The sequence below is a fragment of the Ostrea edulis genome, chromosome 2, assembly GCF_947568905.1.
Source record: "Ostrea edulis chromosome 2, xbOstEdul1.1, whole genome shotgun sequence".
NCBI lineage: Eukaryota > Metazoa > Mollusca > Bivalvia > Ostreida > Ostreidae > Ostrea > Ostrea edulis.
In genome coordinates, this window is record NC_079165.1 from 25,795,164 (window position 1) to 25,820,405 (window position 25,242).

Genomic DNA, 25,242 nt, shown 5'->3' on the forward strand with positions numbered 1-25,242 from the left:
TTCATGGCCCTATTCTCCACGAGGAGAGAAGGAATTAAGTCAAAAGTAAGTCATGTATGGATCTTATAAATACAGACAGCGATACAGACACCTACACCAGTGACACAGTGGTACAGACACCTAGACCAGTGACACAGAAGATCTTATAAATACAGACAGCGATACAGACACCTAGACCAGTGACACAGTGGTACAGACACCTACACCAGTGACACAGCGATACAGACACCTAGACCAGTGACACAGCGATACAGACACCTACACCAGTGACACAGAAGATCTTATAAATACAGACAACAGTACAGACACCTAGACCAGTGACACAGAAGATCTTATAAATACAGACAGCGGTACAGACACCTACACCAGTGACACAGAAGATCTTATAAATACAGACAGCAGTACAGACACCTAGACCAGTGACACAGAAGAGCTTATATCTAAATAAATACCTAATGAACATGGCCGAGCTAGCCTGAAGCATTGATCACCATTATCCAGGAATTTAAGGTCGAGCAGAAATGGTTACTATTCGCTTTAGTGATGTGTGTATACGATATCACCATTTCGAGAGATCCAAACTTGAAAACAATTAAATATGTCTTCCTGAACCCAAATTTCACATCAAGAGATCAAGAACTTCCAGAGGTTGAGCATTCGAGAGATCGAGAGTAAATTTGCTATGTTATATAGAGAGAAAAATGGAGCTGTAATTTCACTTCAAGAGATCAAGAACATTGATAGATTAAGGTTGGACTCATTGAGAGTCACCTGTAGTAAATATAGATCAAAGTGCCATCATACGTCTGAGGATCTGTTGTTCTTCAATTGTTGTACTGCTATTTTTATGAATTCTTGCTCATTAAGATCCCTGTAATGCCAACAGATAAAAGAAACCTTACCAGACTTACAATAGAATGATCAAATGAATCTTTCTTCATGCAATTCGCTATTGTCAGATAAAAAAGACAACAAAGTACTCATTTATCTTCAAAAGATTTGTGTAATTCTAACATTCCCAAATGAATTTTCAATACAAAAAAAGAGAAAGAAAAAAAATTTGCATACCTTCTGAATCAGCAGATTTTTACCCTATAGTGAATTTGTTTCCAGCATGATTGAAAAGATATTACTAAAAGACCATGATCAACATGCACATATCAAAGACTTTTTGGCTATACAATTAAAAAATTAGGACTCAACTATAAATTTAGCACCTTTCTCCTATATTGTAATAGTTGACCATATCAATCATTCATAAAATAGAAAGATGTGTGTATGACACATTAAATGGTCCCCAGCATGGTCACATTCAAATGCGTCAGATTTGACCTTAAACAAATTTACCTTGACATTTATCAGTCACGCAGCTTTGACATTCAACCTCTAATCCACAAAGCATGATCGACCCATCTACCTTGTATAATTATAATCAGGGTGAAAGTTGCAGGCAGACAGAGACAGACAAATAACAAAAATATATGCCCCATCTTCAATCTTGGAGGCATAAATATAGAACATCACAATTAAGAGACCAAAAAGAAGAAGAAAAAAATCACAGTTCAGAGCACTTTCTTTTTAAAATTAAATCAAATAATTTTCAGCCTGTGCTCCATTTTTAAGGTCAGTCTAAACAACAGAAATGTATAATTTGTTGTCGTGCAAAAAAAAAAATCAGTTTTGGCATAATGCATCATTGATAGACAAATAGAACATCATGTCACAAATTTTTTGAATGGGAGCTAGTTCACCATAAATACTAATATATCCTTAGTCCTTTTCAAGTTCTTCAGAACTCGTTCACTGGATTAAAGCATTACGCTCGCCACTGAGAATCTGTAAATCATAAGTTTGAGACCTGCAGGGTTTTTAAATTTTTTTCATAAAAATCTCGCTCTAAAAGTGCATTCTTTGCTAAACAAAAAGCAAAGTTTACTTTTCCAACATCACAACATCTTTTAACAAATATCCTTTAATTTTATGTGTGATACCTTCTTAAGATTTTCAAAACTGCAAAGTTATATTCAACCTGACTTAATGTCCATGCACTTGCAAGGCTTAAATATGTTCCAATAACTTGTAGGAAATTGCTGTATCAGAGCCCTGCACTCTCTTTGATTAAGCTGAACTGAACACTACATTAAGCAAAGTGTCATGGATAAGACTTGATCAACAGCCCTCAATCAAAACAAACTAGCTGTGAAATCAACAAGCCATATACCAAATAAAATCCCTTGAGAAGCAAAAAAACCATAAATGTGTCAGCATCCATGAATTTGTTATTAGATCTCTACATGCAACACTATACCACCATGATATGGCTAAGGTCAAGCAAAATCTTATTGTTATGGTAGAAAAAACTAAATCCAATAATCAGGAGTTATTTGCTTCTAATGATCTTTCTTCACCACTTGGACAAATAGTATTTGGAAGGAAATTAATCACTATGTATCAGGAAAACCTTAAGTCATTAGGGAAAGGCACTAATGACCAAAATATTGATTGAAGTCCACTGTATCTTTCATCCGCTTTGCTCTCATCAGTAGGCAAAAATTTAGAAAATATCGAAAAATTCAGATGCCAAATGAGAGTGTTTTAAGACTGCAAACCTCTGCTTAGGCTCCTCAGCCTCTCATTGTGCTTGCTCTCTTTTGTGAAAATTTGAATGAAATCCAAGGTCAATTTTAAAGGCTTGATGTTATTTTGCCTAAAGATAACACGTCACAGTAACATACAGACACACATATACAAATGGGACTGAAAACATATACTGTACATGTATATATAACGGTTAATACAGTATTTAATGTTACAAGGAATCTTAAAAGAAAAAAAAAATCATTTTATATCCAAATGAGGTATAAATCTTATCAGAATAGAATTGTGTCCTTTTTTTAAAGCACTTAAGCATACCTGCAGCAATTTTATGGTATATGTTCTAATTTGTTCTTGCGCGCGTTTCCAAATGACCGCCATCTAGGAGCTGCATGACTTTGAAAACAAGTGGGATACGTCTGCTATAGCTTCTGATGAGATATCAGATAGAGGACCAGTCTAGCCTTATGGGGTTAAATGTCAATTCAGTCTTGCAGCCATTGTCGTTAATGAGTTAGCTGGCTGATATATCTCTGTAGAACAGAGCTAGACCCAACCTTACATAAAGCGGACCTGAAGAAAACCCTGTATCTACATAGGCATACATGATCTAGTATCCAGTTTTCCTTTAAAATATCAATTGTGATGGATTGCACATTCAAAATTAAGTTTACTGCAAGTCAAAAAATTCTAATAATCACTCTTGTTATATGTTGCTGAAGTAAAGCCATATAAATCATGTAAATACCAGTATTCACACACTCAGTACTTAAGTACTTTCTGAAAGTTCTTTTGATTTATTGATATCTGCCATTGACTGTAATTATGAATTGTTTCATTTACTACATGTATTATTCTAAGGTCTCCAAAATAAATTGAGTAACAGTAAAAATAATCCTCAAATATTCAATGTATATTTCCTATAGTTTCATGTAAAATATTTGAATCTGAATTGTCCAGAAACAATTTAAAAAACATGTTTTCCTGTGGAAGTAAAGTCATGGCGGCTGTGATGTTTAAATTAAAAATCACACCTTTCAGGGTGATATTATCTTGCAATGAGAAACTTTGACAATGGGTAATTATAAAAAATATCACATTAATGTCGATTTTTGAGAGATGTTGGAGCATTTGAAACAGATCTGATGCAGCCTACAGTGCTTAACAGCAACACATTGAATGAATGCATTGATTAAAAGAAACAAACGATATAATCATCAGTGTGGAAGGAGTCATCCTAAGTGATACAGGTACCAGTAACTAGAGCAGAAAGTCACCTTCTGAGCTTGTTAACTTTTAATTAATCTCATCGTGTCAAAATTTTCTTGTGATGTACTGTCTGAAATTGTAATATGCTGTAAGCTGATCAAAAGAGACAACAAAGATGGTATTCCAGTGGGCACAATGCATGCACAGATCCAGAATGCAACCTTCTAAGCATTCATAATGATGCCAATTACAAACCCTGGGGTGGAATGTCAGTCCCACTAAAATTGTACAGCATCTATACAAATCTTCAAACGTCCGACATACAGTCCCTCAGGAACAATGTAGGCTGTAACCGTCGAGGTACAATTCTGAATATATGATTTAAAATAACATACTTGTATCTACATCTCTCAGGTCTTCAATAAGATGTGCACCATGCAGGAACAAACGGTTTTAGATGAGAACGGAATGCTTTGGTTTAGGAACAGAATGCTTTCGTCTGGGAACAGAACGCTTTGATCTAGGAACAGAATGCTTTGGTCTAGGGACAGAATGCTTTGGTCGGGGGACAGAACACTTTGGTCTAGGAACAGAATGCTTTGGTCTAGGAACAGAATGCTTTGGTCTGGGGACAGAATGCTTTGGTCTAGGAACAGAATGCTTTGGTCTAGGAACAGAATGCTTTAGTCTGGGAACAGAATGCTTTGGTCTGGGGAGAATGCTTTGGTCTAGGAACAGAATGCTTTGGTCTAGGAACAGAATGCTTTGGTCTGGGGACAGACCGCTTTGGTCTAGGAGCAGAACGCTTTGGTCTAGGAACAGAATGCTTTGGTCTAGGAACAGAATGCTTTGGTCGGGGGACAGAACACTTTGGTCTAGGAACAGAACGTTTTGGTCTGGGAACAGAACGCTTTGGTCTACGAACAGAACGCTTTGGTCGAGGAACAGAATGCTTTGGTCAGGGGACATAACACTTTGGTCTAGGAACAGAATGCTTTGGTCTAGGAACAGAATGCTTTGGTCGGGGGACAGAACACTTTGGTCTAGGAACAGAATGCTTTGGTCTGGGGACAGAACGCTTTGGTCTAGGAACAGAATGCTTTGGTCTAGGAACAGAATGCTTTGGTCGGGGGACAGAACACTTTGGTCTAGGAACAGAATGCTTTGGTCTAGGAACAGAATGCTTTGGTCGGGGGACAGAACAGTGAGAACACTTTGGTCTAGGAACAGAATGCTTTGGTCTAAGGAACAGAATGCTTTGGTCTAGGAACAGAATGCTTTGGTCTGGGGACAGAATGCTTTGGTCTGGGGACAGAACGCTTTCGTTGGGGGACAGAACGCTGAACAGTTTGAACAGAACGATTTGGTGTGGGAATGGTATGGTTCTTATTGAGAACGAAACAGTTCACAGGGTGTAGTAGTACACTTCAGCCTCACGGTCTGTATGAGACACATGAATGGGCCCTGCTTGATACAAGTACACTGTATGAGACACATGAATGGGCCCTGCTTGATACAAGTACACTGTATGAGACACATGAATGGGCCCTGCTTGATACAAGTACACTGTATGTGACACATGAATGGGCCCTGCTTGATACAAGTACACTGTATGAGACACATGAATGGGCCCTGCTTGATACAAGTACACTGTATGTGACACATGAATGGGCCCTGCTTGATACAAGTACACTGTATGTGACACATGAATGGGCCCTGCTTAGGTTGATTGATTGATGTACATCACTGAATCAATTCCACATAAGTTAAAACTTTAATTGGTCGATATTTTACAGTAAGTTAGCTGTCGTTTCTCAATTTTCATTTCAACGTATTGCAAAATACATGTACAGTAATTCTAAATATATCCATTTATGCTATAATATCAGAGTGGCATGAAGAGTGTTTTTATATTCTAAATATTTGTCATTGCAATGGGTGCCATAAATGGGATATCTAGGAAGAACTGTATTTGGTTTATTATCCTACCATTTACACACAGGTTATTGTTGATGATACATGACGTGGTATGTGGATTATTTTGACATTAGAACAATGTCCAGCAGTATGCCCTCCTACCCCTGATTGGCAGACCCCATGACTTCTCCTGTCCCTGATTGGCAGACTCGAAGTCTTCCCATGCTCTCCTACCCCTGATTAACAGACTTGAAGTCTTCTCCTGCCCTCCTACCCCTGATTAGCAGACTCAATGTCTTCCCATGCTCTCCTACCCCTGATTGACAGCCTTGGTATTCTCATATGTTCTCCTACCCCTGATTGGCAGATTCAAAGTAAATTCTCTTGCTCTCCTACCCCTGATTGACAGACTTGGTATTCTCATATGTTCTCCTACCCCTGATTGGCAGATTCAAAGTAAATTCTCTTGCTCTCCTACCCCTGATTGGCAGACTTGAAGTCTTCTCCTGCTTATACTTACTCGATTGACAGACTTGGTCTTCGATCTCCTGCCCTCATACCCGATTGGCAGACTCTATGTCTTCTCCTTCAAGAAATGCATTTTACTTGCTGGTAGATTTTTCCCAAAATGACATCCTATTGTCATAACATTTACTACCCAGCAAATTTTGCCTGGGATAATCCAGAAAATAGGCAGAGATATAGAAATTTAATAGGATTCAGGAAGTACATGTATCAATGCATTGTAGTAGAAAAATCCATTGTGAGACTGAATCTAAAAGATTCTAGTATATGTTAAGCGATTTACTACATCTCTCCTTCACAATGTTGTAAGTTATCATTGCTTGATTGGGTTAGAAGAAAGTTCCAAGAGAATAAAACCCATTAACTGTTACAGGTATTTAATTGGGATAATACTATTTGCCAAACAAAAATGTTTAGAATTTATCTTTCTGCACAGTTACATGTATGTGAACAACCCAAGTTTTGATGCGTAGCATGCTTTTTCATACTTATTAATTCATACTCCGCAGTTGCTTAGCCTAATATTATCAAAGTTCACCCAACAGCAACAATTATGTTAATTAAATCTGATTCTCCTTTTGAAGGTTGGAATTGTGTATTAAGAACATCATACATATCAACAGTCACTTGAGGGGAGAAATAATAATCTCACTACTACTACATCCAGGCATCTCCACTATTTGTTGCTGTCAATTTATGATTGGTAGCCAGCAGGTTCCTATTTATAGAGAAATACAATCATAACATGGAAATATTACTTATTCTTGCAGTGGAATATACATGTACCTGAAATAAAACAAAGTATTTCTAGTCTTTTCTTTGTTTATTAGGATACATCCAGTCATGCATGTCAGACAATACCATGGAAACAAAGGACTTCAAAAGCTACACTACACATCATTATATAGCTGAAACACATTATTTACTAGTACATGTAATGAAATGTTCCAAAATTCTAAAGAATTTTATTGTGCAATATATCTTGGCCTTAATTGAATGCCAACTTTTCATGAAATATGATCCGCATTAAAATGTTCCAGGCACAAGTTAATGTCATTGCACTCGAGCTGTAAACAAAGATGGTGAACCAGATATTAATGTGTGGGTTAAAAGTTCTGGTAGCCAATTTTGATGTTTTGTCTATTAAATATCAATTAAGTTTGATGAGAATGGAACACTGTTTTGATTCAGACTTTAAGTTAAAGACCATGAAATATTATTCATGATTTGAAACACTTGCCCTGAACCATGCAATTGAGTGAATATTGTAAAATATAAATATCTGTGTATTCATATCAGTGTTCATAATGCTTCAATTCTAAACTTGACAAGGAAATGGAAAAAATAATCTGAAATATGTTTAAGCTATATAACAAAGGAGTTAATGAACTTAAAATGGTGAATATTGGCACTTGGGTGTAAAAATGCACTCTCAAGCTCCTGCATTTTTCTTCAAACGTTTTCCAATATTCACCCTATATAAGTTCAATTATCAAATCATTATACATTTATATTATCTAACAGCCTAATTTCAATTTCCTTTGAACAACTTCAGCACCTTATTGGAAACTTTTCCTCTCTATCACAAAATGATGCATATACAACGTAAAATGTTTGATTTTCTAAACCAAAAAAGTGGATAAAACACAGTTACGGTAAATACTAATTTAAAAGTTTCTTAATATTTGGTACAAAATAACAACAAATATATTATTCATTCACTGATAACATTTGGAATAAAGACTAATTGTTTGGAATGGTATCTGTGTCTTATCTGATAAAATTACACGAGAAACAATATACAAAATCAATATGAATATATATTTTGTATATATATAAAAAATGGACATTTGTACACTACAAACAAATTGTAAAATAAAAATGTTAAAGACAATGCTTTACTGGCAATGTCCAGAGTATGAATTGATATTAACAAATGGGCAATTCATATAAAACAATATTTTAACCTCTTAGGCATTAAAACAGAGAAAACAAAATATCTTAAAAAGACATGAAGTCATCATTGATACATAAAATTGTTTATATAATGCCAATAAATAAATCAACATCAAATTTAAATTCTGTACATAACCAGATGATGTTAACAAAATGAGTATTCTGTAAAACCTATTTCATGTCGCTATAAAAACCTATAGCATGTGTACATCAAAAAGATTTACTGATTAGGTTTCTAGAAATGTTTTGATAAAATAACAATCTAATGAAAACATTTCAGAGAGAAAGCATGGCTGTCACTGTTGCCTGGTGGCATTACATATAAGGTGATCTAAATGGGTTCATGTATACTCAGGAGCTCAGGCCCATATCTCTGTTTCTGAAAGAGATGCAAACTGGGATAGGGGTTCCTGGGGTCCCCTGAGACTTTTAGTTGTTGGTCTCGAGTGAGGCGCTGGTGGTACCAGAGGGGACAAAACCCCTGTAGGCTTTAGGTCTGACAATTTCTTAATATATATAGCAAAAACCTTAATAAATTCATCAAACACATGCTTTACTTTAATTGTGGAATTCATTGCAAAAGGTTTATTAGAAAAATATGACCTGACTGTATTTCTTGTGTACAGGTAACATATATACTACAACAACAGATGGGAATATGCCATATATTGCACCCAGTTTTACACACACCAGTTGCTCTGATGACCCCACTTCTTCTATTACATACACAAATAACAAACGAGAAACTTTGTTTTTGTTTCTTAATTTCTTTGACTTTACTTTTATATGATTTTTAAAATCTTTTTTTTTTTATTTCTTTCTTCTTTAGAGGGGGGGGGGATAAATAAAAAATGTAAGCATATTAAATGCATGTTATAAGACAAACATTACAAATCAGTTACGGCCCTGCTGATTCATAGTAATGTTGGTCACACAGGGTTATGAGAAAGTAACCTGTGAACATAATGCTAAGTATGTTAAAATTGTACATCACTATGTGAAATAATTGTCTAAACAAGGTACGCGTAAGTCCTGGAGTAACTTAATTGACCTAGAAAACTAGAGCTATATCCTACTAAACTAATAATATCTCCTGTGGGACAAACCCAAAACTGTGTATAAAATCAAATCTTATCCCACAGCAAGTCTGAGTTGTGTGTGAAATATGTGACTCAATAAAAAAGGAAATCATTTATGTCATAAATCTCAGATCTGAACTTTTCGACCCCAAAATCAAAAGTGATCATCCTCATCCCACATCACTGTCCAGTTTACAATTGACCTTTGACCTCAAAATCGCCAGCAATGATTCTTGTATTTACCATTGGTGTAAGTTCAACTATTAATAGATTTAAAAGCTTCTTGACTGGATGGAATGACTCCAATATCACAGAGATGACCCTAATTATCCCATGTACACTATATTGATGCAATTTGAATTTTTTCAGCATCAACATAAAATGAAATACAATATAGTAGCTTTTAACAATTCTTAACCATTTCCTTATATACTGTTACATGACCAGTTTACTTGACCTTTGACCTACTGACCCCAAAATCACCAGGGATAATCATTGTCCCATGAACTCACCAGTATTATTTCAGCTTCGGTATGCAGTAAAATAACAGTCTTTAGAACTTCTTAACAGACAAGGTAAATTCTTTATACTCTCATTAAATTTCAGGATGTACCAGTTGTGAAATTTCCTCATTACCCATAGATCACTACCTTATTATTGATAAAACAAGATGTGTTTGTGAAACACTGATGCCCCTGTACGGCAGCCAAGTCATTCTGGCACCCAAAGAAAGGTCTTGTCACAAAAAATACACACGCAAAATACAAGAGCCCTAGCACTAAGCATTCAAAAGTTAGGACCAAAGTTTTTGTTTTTGTGGACAAACAGACAGACAGATGAAAAATTATATGCCTCTGAATCTGCAATTATGGGGGCATAAAAATAACTTCCCCATATACTAAAGCTGACCATTAATGATTGAATAAGACTTGCCTATTGATTTACAATTTTATCTTCAAAGAAAGGAAGCTATATACATGTCACTGTTTCAACTCATAAAGAAAATGACAATTTATACGTAAGCATCACTTGCTACTAAGTTTGTTATTAGATCAATTATTCATAACTTTTTATATGCATCATGGATTATTATATAATATGGAGAGAGTGCAGGTTAAAATGGTGCTATTTATAATAAATCTGGTTAATGCTCAAGTATGTATGCATGGAGAAAATTGATGCTCTGGAATTTCAGTTGTATCACAGCATAAATCTATAACATCACAGCAAGCTTATGAAAATGAACAATTATAACAATTTTTAGTCACTAATATGAAAAAACCCTCTCAAAACTCTATCAATATCATTAAAACCACACCACTCCAAAGTAGTGCGCTGAAAATTTATCACAAGGAGAAAAAAATCAATGATCGCTTCATATTGTAAATTGTGCACAACATTTTTAGACTTGACTGCACTAAAAATATGTAGTTTTACTGATGTTCAGGAAATCCACTTGTATTTGATTTCCTAAAAATCAATGAACTTTTTCAATATCAGAAAGTGATATTTCTAAAAAAAAAAAATGCAACAGAATATCAAAATTCTTAGTAACAACATAATGATTATTAATTTCTACAGAATATATATCTTTACTTTTTTAATCCATAGATTTCTATTTTCATCACTTTGAAAGTATTTATACTTATAATAATTACTTGTATTAGTCAATATTAAATCTGCAGAAGTGAATATGTTCCACGTACCTCAGGTATGCCTATAGAATGTATACTGTACTTATCATGTACATTTCAATCAGAAAGTATGCATTCTTTAGAGAATATTACAGAATCATTTCGTTTATCAAATATACAAATTTCTGTTGCATGTATCATAACTCACTTAATTCTAGCTAAAACTGGGGAAAATTGTTTTAAAAATGTAATACATGTCTATCCACAAGAGGTGAAAATGATGATAATTTGTTAACACATTGAATCAACATATAATTTTTTTATCATCCCCAGAAGCCTAAGTCATGACTTTGTTTTACAGTAATACAATAAGATGGGACCTAGATTTCACTTGCCAGCACCAGTTGCTGTACCAAAGTTCAAACTCACGCTATGGGACACGGAGCACTCTGGACATCGACAATCATTATGACAACACAATTGTCGCAGACCACGTCGAAAGTCTCGACTCCACAACAAATACACAAAAAATTTGTAAAAGGAATTTCCAATCCCAAACCACAACAGATAAAAATGCACTGAATGTGGATAGTCAGATATTTTCTCAATAAACTCTCCATATATCTGAAGAACAAACCATGGGATCCATGCTATTAGAAAAATCATGGATATAATGAAGTTCATGAAGTAGTTATTTGGTCGTGAAGCTGTATCTACCAGAATGGTTTGATACATATGTCTCTTTTTGCGGAATGACTTGGTAAAGAGGTATGCATTGGTAGACACCAAAGCGAAGAAAGCAGGCAAGATAACCAAAATCCCTGCTGTCACAAAGTATGGTTTGTGAGAGCCAGCATCAATGGAACACAGGAAAACCTCCTCATAATACTTGGCTTGTTTCTTGAAAGAGAAGAGAGTTGGGCTGCAGAAGCTGACAGCTCCAATCCAAACAAATATGATCCAGCATAGGGAACGGGCTGTTGTCATGGCAACCTTGTGTCGTTGTGGTTTTCTGATGGCAAGATAATGGTCCACATTGATCCATGCTAGGGAATACAAACCTGCGATGAAAAAAATGACCAAAAGGTAGGCCTCAATATGACAAAATTTCTCATCATTGACAATCCACGAGTTGCTAAAGGAGCTGAAGACTGCAAATGGCGTAATGAAAACTCCAACACACAAGTCCGAGACTGTCAGTGAGGCAAAGTAAATTTTGTTGATGTTACGAATGGATTCAGTCCACACAATGACGAGAAGAGTGAGAGTGTTGAAGCAAACAATGAGAGCTGTGAAGAATACTGTTACCAGGCTCTCAGCTTTGAACTCCATCACCCTGGCAACGTCTCACTCCGACCTGATCTCAAGGTCATGCTGCAAATCAAACAAAATAAATCTATTAGGAAAATTCATATCTTGAATGTCTGCAATGCCATGTAAATTAAGCATTTCAGATTTGTAAACATGTTGCCTAAAGAGGGAGTATCATTAAAGCTTTTCTGGTATCTATAAAATCCCCTCCCCCCAAAGGAAAAGAAATAAAATAAATAATGAATCCCCCCCCCCCCCATAAAATCGGGATTTGAAATACATGACTGAAATTTTCTTGTCAGTACCTTTATAAAACTGAAAATACAATGAGTCATTAACATGAATTATGTCTCAGAGGCTAATGAAATTAATTAATATAAAGCACTGACCATGTGGGACAAGGACAAAAGGTAGTGCTGTTTAATCACTCATATCGAGCACACTGACCACAATACATTTGTCTGTGCTCAGTGCAACATATAGGCATCTGACAAGCAAATTGCTTGTGTCTGCTCTCAATATTGTGAAACACATCAAACATTTTGTGATATCAGAAGTGAAACCTGTCTAATCTGACCATCACTAAGAGACAAGTCTTTTGTCAGAATACAGTGTGGTAGAATAAACAGAGTAAAATACAATGAAAATATGAAACTGAGAATAAAAATAAGGGTCGGAGTGTCCAGGGAAACAGATTACACAGGTATCGAATTAGGCAGTTTTCACTGTACATTGTATTTGAAAGGATTTTATAAACATTTGTGGAATTCATCAACAAGTGTTTAATATTTAGAATAATGATCATGTATGATAAAAATAACACACTTGTAGTACTGTATATACTTATTACAAACAGTCTAATAGTATACATTGTTATCACACAGTCTTATCTGAAATTTTAATTTTGAAATGATATTGTGAGGAAAAATACTGAGGGCATACAAAAATAAACATAAAAATGTAAATAGAAATAAAAATCAAAGATTTTTTTTTCAATCTTTCCAATGACCCATTACTGATTATGTACAAAACATTTATAATGGATAAATTTGGAACTGACATACAGATGTGTTGTAAATCTGTAAGTCCTAAACAGGGAAAAAGTTTCATGAATGAGGAAGGCTAAATTCCATGAATTACTAACATCTAAATAGAGCACTGCTACAGCTAGCTTCAGAGGACTTATCGAAAACAAAACTTAAAAATTCAGAGAAGATACTCAAGAGTCACTCCTCAAAGCAATTAAGATTTTGTGTTGAAAATTTATAAGGAACACATACATCAATAAATAAAATTCTGGGAAGAGTAAATCCAACATCTAAATATATCACTGCTACAGTTTCATAGTACATAGTCATGCAGATGTCCAATAAAAACCTTTTGAAGATTCTTATGGTTTCATCCATATTGGGTTTTTGTAAAGATTCATAGACAAAATAAGACTCACTTTACTGAATAGAGATCACGCAGAAACAAACATTGTAATGTCATGGATATCAGATTTTGTTGATAGCAGTTATGATTAGTATATTGCAAGACTTCTGAATTAATCTCCTGGACCAATGAAGGGTTATTTTAACATTAAACATAAAAATAAATATCTACTGTGCTGATTATACGCAACAGTATAAAGATAAATTGAATAACACATTATCATAGGATTGAATAAACCCAAGCTTTCTGACTGACCGAGATCCAAAATACCAGAACAAGAGACCCATGGGTCACATCACTCACCTTGGCCCATATTTAAAGATTTTCCCAATATATATTTGCATGTAAAACTTTGATCCCTACTGTGGCCCCAACTTAACCCCAAGGGCCATGATTTTTACAAACATGAATCTGCACTTAATGACAAGAAGCTTTCATGTAAATGTAAACTTTTCTGGCCCTGTGGTTCTTGAAAAGAAGATTTTGAAAGATTTTACCTATCTATTCACATGTAAAACTTTGATCCCCTATTGTGGCCCCAACTTAACCCTGGGGGCAATGATTTGAACAACCTTGAATCTGCACTTTAATGTCAGGAAGCTTTCATGTACATTTCAGCTCTTAAATGACCCCACCCTATTTTTACATTTTTGTGATTATCTCCCCTTTGAAGGGGGCATGGCCCTTCATTTGAACAAACTTGAAAGCCCTTCACACTAAGATGTTTTTTTGCCAAGTTTGGTTGAAACTGGCCCAGTGGTTCTGGAGAAGAAGTCGAAAATGTGAAAAGTTTACTAACATGCAGACAGACGGATGACACACTAAGGATGATCAGAAAAGCTAACTTGAGCTTTCAGCTCAGGTGAGCTAAAAAAAAATAGAACACTATTCACCTCCACATGCCTTCAAGGTGAATATAACATTTGAGTATTCCCGCATGAGACCAAATATAAATTGAATTCCTACATTAATAAGATTGATTACTTTCGGTTGTCCAATAAAAATTTGCTTCTCTAATCAATTTTGATTCGGTCTTGCACTCTATCTGTATACAAAGATGGTCGATCAGGTATAGTTTCAATGTTTTGAATTATTCACTTATGTGACTGAAGACTGTTCGTTATCTTCACTTTTCATAATAAAATAATTATTGACATTTTCTTGGTCAGTATATATGATGGATATGACGAATGATAAAAGTACAATATTTCATTTTCTAGAACTCTCTTATGCTCGCATTAGTCAACAAATTTGAACAGCTGTGGGGTTTTTCTTCAACATAATCGATTGGATTGGCATTGAAATGTCAGCATTATTATTTAATGTGGTATTTTGATGTCAAACCAACTTTTTGAAGTTTATTATCAAAGCAAAATCATGTTGTTTTGGATATAAACACATTTATATAATTAAAAGCAAACAACTTCAAAAAGAGAAGATGGCAATCATCCAAAAATTCATTAATTTATTTTATTTTAATCAATATAGGTTAATTCCATGGTTCTATAGAAATATTTACTTGTCTCAAATTCAATCCAAGATTCTGTGAGTTGTCAAATCCAAGGTACTTCCTGACGTGCTAGTACCAGCTTAGTGTCATTAAATTGTTTAATTGTACATCATCATCAAACACCATAATGCAATGTTCCATTTTTAAATCTGTGTAAATTAAATCTGTTCATATCTCGAAAAAAAGGGGGGAAAATAGATATATTTTCAGCAAAAGAATCACTGCCGGACAGCAATCAAAGTGGTATATATAGACAAATTCATTAGAAGCACGATCCTCACAATACACACACTATCGTAGCTTAATGGGTATACATGAACATGGATTTAACTTGCGATGGATCAATTTAATGACAAAAGTTATGACTTAATCCAACATAAAAAAAGCTTTGTTACTCTTGCTGAAAACCTAAAGGAAGACACCAAACAAAATAAGTTGTCCATTAAAAAATCAATGAGAAGTATTACATATCACATTTAAAATGAAATTCTTTCTCAGCAAAATTCATTTACTGTTAAATGCCAAGTTATTAATTGATAAAAACTGTACTAACTCACTAGATAGGATATTCTTTTTTTAATTTTGGAAGAAGGGCGGGGTATTCTTTTATTAATTTTGGAAGAAGGGCGGGGTGACAATTTCATTATTTTGAATCTTTGACAATAGTTTTATGAAATAATTATAATCCCTCCTCTTAACTTTAAATTTCACAAAAATCAATATATTTCAATGTGCAGCCCAGTTTTCACTGTTGACAAGTAGAAAGAAGATAATTTACTGCATAACTGATTCTCTCAGTCAGGCACTAAGGATTTACCAGAAGTTTGAAATAAAAGTTACATTAAAGTTGGCTCTTTCTTGATTTCAAGACCATAACAACAGAAAATACATTGTATAAATCATTCACTTTTATAGTTGATCAGTAATTGACTCCCAGGAATGTATTGTCAGGAGAGAGAATTAAGACTCGATATAATTGTTGTGCATTGAATTGCCTTCCATATGGAGGTATAGACCTAAATATTCCACTGGTACAATAATACAAATGTATATAACTCTCATAACTGGGTATTAAATGAGTTTTAAAGTTGCACCATATCTCTTTAGACCTATCATCATTTCATAAATTTATATATTAAATAAGTGCCCCTTTTTCAATTTCCCCCCCATGTGTGCTTTATTGGAGAAATGATTCCTCTTCTCCTGCAATCGCACCCTTTAAACACTCCATTGTAAATCCCTTTCTGAACTAATTCATTATTACATAAAGTATTTTGTTAATCATTTCCCTGCGAGTGTGATCGGATGTTTCTGTAGGTTTCTGTTTCGTCACCCTGTGTTACTTACATGTATATAATGAAACATATAAAAATGATACATCAAAGCAACCAAAAAAAAATAAATTCCAAAGGTTCAGAAACAGAGGCATTGTGTCACTAGCCACTTTAAGTTGTACAGTGCAGTAAAAACCACAGAGCCGATTCTGAACTCTTTAACACTTGATTTTTTTTCCCTGATGGAGAAAGTACTTGGACTTGGTTCCTCTTAATCTCTGTTTACATCAAATCTCCCCAGAATTCTTAAAAACTCATCACAATGCACAACACAATCCCTCGGTACTTGACTGTGTGAGGTAAGGTATGCTGTTCATCAAACAATTGGAAGGAGAGCCCTAAATTATGACAAAGTATAGACTCATGTCTGTATAACCAAGCATTATTAGTTAAAAACAACTTATGTTATAGGTCTAATATTGATTATGAAAAATATATAATATCCATGGCAACAAAAAAGCATCAGACAGCACATGTACTCTTCCGCAACTGAACACTGATTTCTAAAGTTTGCCATAAAATAATGCTTGTCATAATATACATGTATATCATATGGCTTACAGCAACCAATGGGTATTGAATTCTAAGATTTGGGGGGGAGGGGGGGATATGTGTTCACACATGATTGCATACACTTTTTTAATTCTGTCTAAGTGTAGAGATTCATACACCTTCAAGTTTCAGAAATTGTTTACTCACAAGGTTAAGTTTATTCACACACTTGAATTTAAATATTCAAATTTTCTAGTAGTATAAGAATATGAAAAGGACATTTTTTGAAAATTTCTACTCTTTTAAGTTTTTTGTATTCCAAGTATTTTTGCCATGCAAAAGTCCATTTAAGTTCCTTAGTTAATATGATTTCTTTGCTTGTCACTTCATAAAGGCATTGAAAAAAAATGTCATTCATTTCAAAAACTATATAAAAAACTAAACTAGAGTGGGGTCAGAGTGACTAGAAAAAAACAAACAAGAACATATGTATCATATGTATCCCATAAGTATGATTAATAATGCAATCTGACACCCTAAAACACTGAATGAAATATCAAACTAGTACGTGCTCCCTGCAATCAAATATTAAGGTGGCCGGGTTTTAAGTAAAATTAGGGTGCCACACTCGCACATAAGCACACAAAGGAGGATGCTGGGAAGAATGGCAGGTATAAATTCCCAGTAAACAAAATGTGTGGTCTTTTCACTCCGAGTATACAGTCTACTCCACTTATATTGAAGTCACTTATTTTAAACTGTCTGTTATATTGAAGTAAAAGTCAATCTCCAGTAACATCTAAGTTCAAAATTGGTTATATTGAACTTTGGATATAATGAACAATTCAGGTTGGTCCCTTGAACTTCAATATATCCGGAGTAGACAGTATAAAGAAGAATGACCATGCAAAGCATCTTAATGAATTGCTGTGATTGGTCAAGCTTGGCATGTGCGAAATTCCATGAAGAGTCAAAATAGTGGGAATACTTTGGAATACATAAAAATGTATCATAATAGGCAAGGGATATAACTCTTGCCTACCAGACTTGATCAGATTTAAATCATAGAAATGTATTAAATTGGAAACATTTCTTCTAATTCCTTGAGAAATGTATTCATTCAATACTACAGTATATATTTAACATTTCAATGGGCATCGATCACTCTTTCATCTTATCTGAAAATATTTGTGTTAACCTATTTTCTTTTAAATTCTTTTGCAATGAATTTGATGTTGAAGCTATACGTTTGTCAAAATTACCGAACAGATTTCAAGATTGTTTGTTAATTATAGTATGAAAAATAAACCCATAATAATAATAATTAAATTCCCAATTTGAATAAATTTTCTGTTTAAATTCATGGTCTATTTTATTGTACTGTCTCCCAATGCATTTTTTTTCCTACAAGTAATATACAGTATTTTTCAAAATGTAATCAAGGAATATAACTGTTAAGTTTGGGGTTTCCATGAGATACAGCCCTCTATTAATGAGAATTTAAAATATATCAAATTAACTTCACATAAAAAGCATATACATTTACATTACAAGCTACAGGTTATCTTCAAATTCCCAACGTCATCTGTGTGAGTCATCACAACCAAACCACACTGATATCATAATGCAAATTTAACCAATTACATTCAAGAAACCAGCCAGGCTATTTCCGTGGTTGTCGCATCATATTGACTCACATGTACAAGCATAGATAGTTGCAGGAAATCAAAATTTAATTAATACAAGGTTATTTGAATACTTTTGTCTGCAATCTGTTCTATGTAAAATGGAAAAAAAAAAAAATCCTGAGAATTGCTCAAAAAATATGAAATCATTATCTTTCTTCCCTGGGTTCATCTACTTCTCACCAGCATGTTGTTCAGGCAGGAATTGTGAACTATGAGGTTTTACCATACCAATCAGTACATCTAATAAAATTTGCTGTTGAAATGCTCATTTCAATGGATTTGAATAAGATTTTTTGAAAAAGAATTTTGAATTACTTTGCTATTTAACATCACACAAAATCATCTCCAGAGGACATTGATTGCTTTAACAATTTAATCAATCATTTTGCTTGTGTAATATATAGTAAAAGTACACACAACCACATAAATTTGATTTCTCTGTCAGAACTATGGGGTTTTACCGTACCAATCATTACACAAGTAAGGAATAACATACCTAGCTCAGAATTATCAGAAATCAAGAATAGATATAATAAAACTGGTATTGCAAATCTAAAACTAATATACCTCTTATCATTATGTGGCAAAAATTTGCAATTTTAGTAAAACATCATTAATGAAAATTTAAGACCACTAGACTCGAACATTCAATCTATAAAACACTGACCTACTGTATAATGCTAACCTAATGTTTGAATGCCGGTCTAATACTTATCTATTGAGCCAACAAAACAAGTGATCTGTTTTCAAACGATAAGAAAAAATATATTCCTGATTCCAATGGTATACTCCCGTTTGAAAATTGTGTCTATGTGTGCAATTCCTTCTTCATGCTCGTGAGCTTTCATGTGCCTCGTTACTATAGAGTGTTCTAAGGAACACATGTTGCTTGCAAAGATCTCAGTATCAATCATTTGTATACATTAAAAGTTCAGACCATCAGCGGCTATTGTATACGTGAAAAAGAACACGTCAAGAATCAAACTCTTACCTCTTTCAGTTTGAAAGTTCTAAGGTGTGACAAGCCAGTAGACAAACAAACGTGTAGCTCTGTTTCTGCAGGCAACACAAAAATGAAACGTCCCCATAGTGACAGACGGATTGAGACATATTACACCAGATGAATTGTTCGCAAAAATCATTGCAAATGTGAGACTGGAAATACCCAAGTGAGACAGTCAAGGGAGTTTCCCTGCCTCACACCTCTACATCATCATTGATTATAACATCAGATATTCATTTTCTATACATTATCAGGGTTGGTATATCATGGAAATTGGGAGTGGCATGAATGTGTTTTAAGATGATGCTCGACACCATGATTAAACACCATGTAAAGGAAAAAATTAAAATTCGCCAATGTGACATCCCGCAAGGTTTGTACCCGCCATTGACATCCAATTGCCTCTCATACAGGACATCACATAACTTAATCAGAACCAATCAAACTTCCACATTTATTACAGTGTATCACATGACTTAATCAGAAACTATCAAATTTCCACATTTATTACAGTGTATCACATGACTTAATCAGAAACTATCAAATTTCCACATTTATTACAGGACATCACATAACTTAATCAGAACCAATCAAACTTCCACATTTATTACAGTGTATCACATGGCTTAATCAGAACCAATCAAACTTCCACATTTATTACAGTGTATCACATGACTTAATCAGAACCAATCAAACTTCCACATTTATTACAGTGTATCACATGGCTTAATCAGAACCAATCAAACTTCCATATTTATTACAGTGTATCACATGACTTAATCAGAAACTATCAAATTTCCACATTTATTACAGGACATCACATGACTTAATCAGGACCTATCAAATTTCCACATTTTAATATACAGTGTATCACATGACTTAATCAGAAACTATAAAATTTCCACATTTTTGTTCTAATGCTTTATTTATTTAAAGAGGATTGAAAACAGTCAGAGGGCTAGGAATATGGTTTATATATATATATATATATATATATATATATATAATTCAATAAAAAAGCAGGGAAATATACAGTTCCAAAATATATTTAAATCACAAGCGCTTTCTGGATTTTAACATCCATCCTTATTAATTTGTATTCACCTGAGGATGGATGTTAAAATCCAGAAAGTGCTAGTGATTTAAATATATTTTGGAACTGTATATTTTCCCGCTTTTTTATTGAATTATTTTGACTGTGCGATATCAACTCTTTGTATTTGGATTATATATATATATATATATATATATATATATATATATATATATATATATATATATACACAAAGCATAGAAAACAGAAAAGAACAAAGCATCAATACAATACCACAATGACAAATGAATTATGGGAAATCTCGATCACGTATTAAATTCTATACACCACATTTCTGTCTGAGGTAGAGTAGATTATGTTACATGGTGAAGCAAAATTTCTGCTGCTTTTGTCAGTGAGTTTCCTTTCCAATGACACTGTCTTGAGGACAATCATTTTTGGTAAGGGTGCTCTTTCTGAGTTTGAATTATAGCTTTCACATTCGAGTAAAAATCATATCAAGTAATTTCAAAATGTGAGAAAGATAATTTACTCATGTGGGTTAAGGAAATTCACAATCTAGAATCTTGGCAAAAATTACACTTTTCTTTAATGAATTTCAAACAAGTAATTGATTATCATAATCATGCAAGTGTTAGGGGCAAGATCAAAAGATCAATGTTGGATAAAAATCTGAATTCAAATAGTTAGGGGCAGGGGGTAAAAACTCCTGTAAAATTTCTGTCATCTAACATTGCATGATTACACTTTAGTGGAAAAAAAAACCCAAGTGAATGTTAAAAACCATATATTACATTTTAATGAACATTTAATAGTTTTTATTATGTACATTTTCATTTGTGAATAAATAGTAGAAAAGGTATTCAGAGTGTTATTTATACTTCAGAGTCTATATTTTTATTTGTTAATCAATTAGTTTCAGCATTCATCATATTAGTTTTAAGGGGGGTGAGTGGGTCTTGGTGAAAACTATGTGAATTTAGTTTTTTGTCAGACATTGAACATTTGATCTCACCCCTCCAAAATGGAAATAAAAAAAAATACTTGCACAGTTTTATTTTGCATTAAACTAACATAAATTATTGTGACTACACTCAACAGCCTGACTTAAAATTAGAAAAAGTTAATTAGCAATAAAACTCAGAATTACCAAGAACTGGCTAAAGCACAGGAACAACAGATTGTTGCTGTATCAGACATCCTCCATTCAATAGCATGATATAATGCATGGTCTCATTCAATAACAATCAACCTTAATTATCTTTGACTATCATCTATTGGCAACCATCAATTGAGACAATCGGCTCTCCACAGACTGACAGTATGGCTGATGCCAAACCAGACCGACAATATTTCTTGTATCCATCAGATGTTAGCTTTCATAGCTCACTATCTCAAGCATTATCCAATGGCAGAATTAGTGGCTATCATTTCCCAATGGATGTTTGGTTACAACCTCCCACAGTAGAGGTCCTTGCATTGTCATTATCTGGTCCTGATCTTCATATAATTTTTTGTATTATTTTCTACTATCATTAAAAATTTAAATGTTATTCTGGAAATCAAGCCCAATTACTTCCAAGTTTTCAGGAGAGCTTGTTTCCATCATGAGAGGTATCAGTAAAATTATGATACATATACTTTAATCTGATATCAATCTGAACTGTATCATTGACATGGTCTTGATGATACTTAAAATAAAACACAGATTCTAGGCTGAATAACTGGATTAAAAATGACCAAATCAATCCCAATCATAATTATATATGTGGTTAGATGATTAAGAAATATACTCTCAGAATAAACTTGTCCTACAATATTTTATAACATATGAAATAAAATTTCCTTTGTAGGCCAAAAAATTAATTATTTTAATATTTCTTACAGACTACTGCAAATCCAATTTTGTATCAGGTAATATATCTAATCTTGGTCTTTGAGGTTACGCTTTATTAACACACTCTTCCTGAATTAACATATGCAGTTAAAACACAAAAAAAAGAATAGTCATTATCTAAAATAATTAAATAGATTATACGAATTATGAGCATCACCATTTAAAACTCCTAAATTTCAGCTCCTCAGTTGACTTTAATCTGTAGTTCTGATTGGCTATTAGTATTGATTGTTTGGATTTCTCTATTATCATGAAAACCTTCATTCTCAGAAATTCTGAGTCATATTCCAAATTGACAAACAACTTAATGTTATCCATTATTCAGTCACCATTCTCAAAAAATTCAGAGTTTTAATGAGATCAATAACCCATGCGTTTTCATATTCTCTTCAATAAATTGTGTAAAATTATGTACTAGCTAGCACAAAAACCAACTGAACTTCTCAGCATTTTTTTTTAATTCAAAGGGTGGTCTTTATGTTTTTCTCATATATAATAGTACATGTATATAAGTGTTTATTGTATAATAGTATATAAGTGTTTATTGTATAATAGTATATAAGTGTTTATTGTATAATAGTATATAAGTTTTAAATTATATCACAGATATTGTATAATGTATATAAGTGTTTAAATTATATCACAGATCAAAGTTTACATTTAATGAACAATAGGTATTGTATTAGATGCTCTATAGCTACTTTCAGATTACTCCCATGATAAGATTTAAAAGTCAGAACCCAGGTATTAAACTAATTACTAAATTTTAAGTAATTAGTACTTCAAGCTGATATCATTTCAAAAGACATTTCTTATATAATGAGTAATATTATCAAAGAGCAAATCCAGAGAATTGATCCAGAAGATTTCTCACCAAAATGAGTGTGAAGCTATACCGAATGTGATTAACAAACTTCCATGACAAAACATGTTGCAATTTTTTTTTATTTGTGACAGGCTTACACTACAGATACTTTCATTATGATAAAACTGAAACATATACAATAAACCCCTAACTTTCATTATGATAAAACTGAAACATATACAATAAACCCCTTAATACAATTAAAAAAGGAAATTCATGCCTGATACAAAATTCATATCAAAGACACAAAACTAGTCTTACCTGATAGGTTTATGTTTTATTCCTGAAGCGGAGGTTCTGAATTGGCCTGTTGCTTGTCATGTTGTTTTCTATCAATGTGCCTGGCATTTACCAGCTTTAATGCTATGGCTGCTGACTGTACGCGAGATTTGTAGATCAATAGCAATACCAACTCGAGGAGACAGCGCCCACTGTGATAGTGACAGTCACTTCTAAGGAGGCTCTCGGCACAGGTGTAAATTGCACGTATATATCAAAAATATAAAACACTTTCTCTCTCTCTCCCCTCTCTCTATTCTTGTAGAGAAACACGGAGTAAAATCTTTACTAATTAATTACTGGAATGCTCTTACCAATCCCTGGTAATTAAAAGGCAGATAAAACTGATATGTGTATACTTTTGTTGATGTTAATTATAGTACTTCTGGAGAATTTTTGGCAATTGAAAAGTGGTGTACTAGTAAAGAACTAATCATAAGCTGACTGGCATAGTAAAATACTTGACGTGAATAATGCATGTAAAAATCCAAGATGTCCCACATATGAATGAAATTTTAAACACATTATTGAATTCATCAATAATGGAATAAGATTATTTTGATGACAGATATGAAAACTACAATATAATCATATCTGAATTCTGAAATGATTATACAATGTAATATCCATTACTATTATGATGAATTATGTAATAATTGTTGCTTAACAGTCATAAAATACTGCAAAGTTAAGTATATCATGAATTAAGTAACACACACATATATAATTAGTACCTAATGCAATACCATAATTACAGGACCCTGATATAAGCAGATTCTACAGTAAACATTGTTAGAATAATGCACCACAGGGAATCTTTAATAACCAACTACCACAGGAAAAACAACAAGCTTGTTTACCTCATCCCGGGGTTATCAGTGCACAATCTGTTTACTGGTACCTTCTGGGTTACAGCTTAGTCATGTCTGAGAATATCAGTACCTTATATATAACAGGTTTTGTGAATGAGTGTGAACTTATTTTCGTTAAATAGCATTCACAAGCCACAGATTCAATGAGTACATATGTTGTTCAGGTACTGTATACAAGTGGGAGATTGGCAGAATTCTGTTGGTGGTATAGTGGTTCAATGACCATGCCATATGCTATAGTAGTTAAATGACTGTGTCAAGTTGTATAGTAATTCATTGACCATTATACATGTTGTATAGTAATTCATTGACCATTATACATGTTGTATAGTAATTCATTGACCATTATACATGTTGTATAGTAATTCATTGACCATTATACATGTTGTATAGTAATTCATTGACCATTATACATGGTTTTGAGTAGAGAATCATTGACTGTGTCATGTGGTATAGCAGTTCAATGACTCTGTCATGTGGCAAAGTGGTTCAATGACTGTGTTGTGTGGTATTGTGGTTCAATGACTGTGTTGTGTGGTATAGTGGTTCAATGACTGTGTTGTATGGTATTGTGGTTCAATGACTGTG

At 33.6% G+C, this 25,242-nt stretch overlaps 2 protein-coding genes across 4 annotated transcripts in view; both read right to left on the reverse strand.

Moving 5' to 3' along the window:
• LOC125679045 (dipeptidyl peptidase 2-like) overlaps nucleotides 1–25,242 on the reverse strand; it is a 91,265-nt gene that overhangs the window by 54,516 nt on the left and 11,507 nt on the right. The gene's annotated exons all lie outside the window — the stretch shown is intronic.
• On the reverse strand, nucleotides 7,051–24,940 carry LOC125679051 (G-protein coupled receptor 52-like). 2 transcript variants are annotated; one of them, XM_048917961.2, is made up of 2 exons: nucleotides 23,765–24,940; nucleotides 7,051–12,289 (listed from the first exon to the last, which is right to left on the reverse strand). In XM_048917961.2, exon 2 carries the CDS (start codon nucleotides 12,245–12,247, stop codon nucleotides 11,303–11,305), a length of 945 nt encoding a protein of 314 aa, XP_048773918.1. In that variant the 5' UTR covers nucleotides 12,248–12,289; nucleotides 23,765–24,940; the 3' UTR covers nucleotides 7,051–11,302. The 2 variants fall into 2 exon arrangements, with proteins under 2 accessions (XP_048773918.1, XP_048773919.1); XM_048917962.2 differs by lacking the exon at nucleotides 23,765–24,940 and adding an exon at nucleotides 19,676–19,916.

What these genes read in the sequence shown, in the direction of transcription:
- LOC125679051 (XM_048917961.2), bottom strand. Translation starts at nt 12,247, where the DNA reads ATGGAGTTCAAAGCTGAGAGCCTGGTAACAGTATTCTTCACAGCTCTC.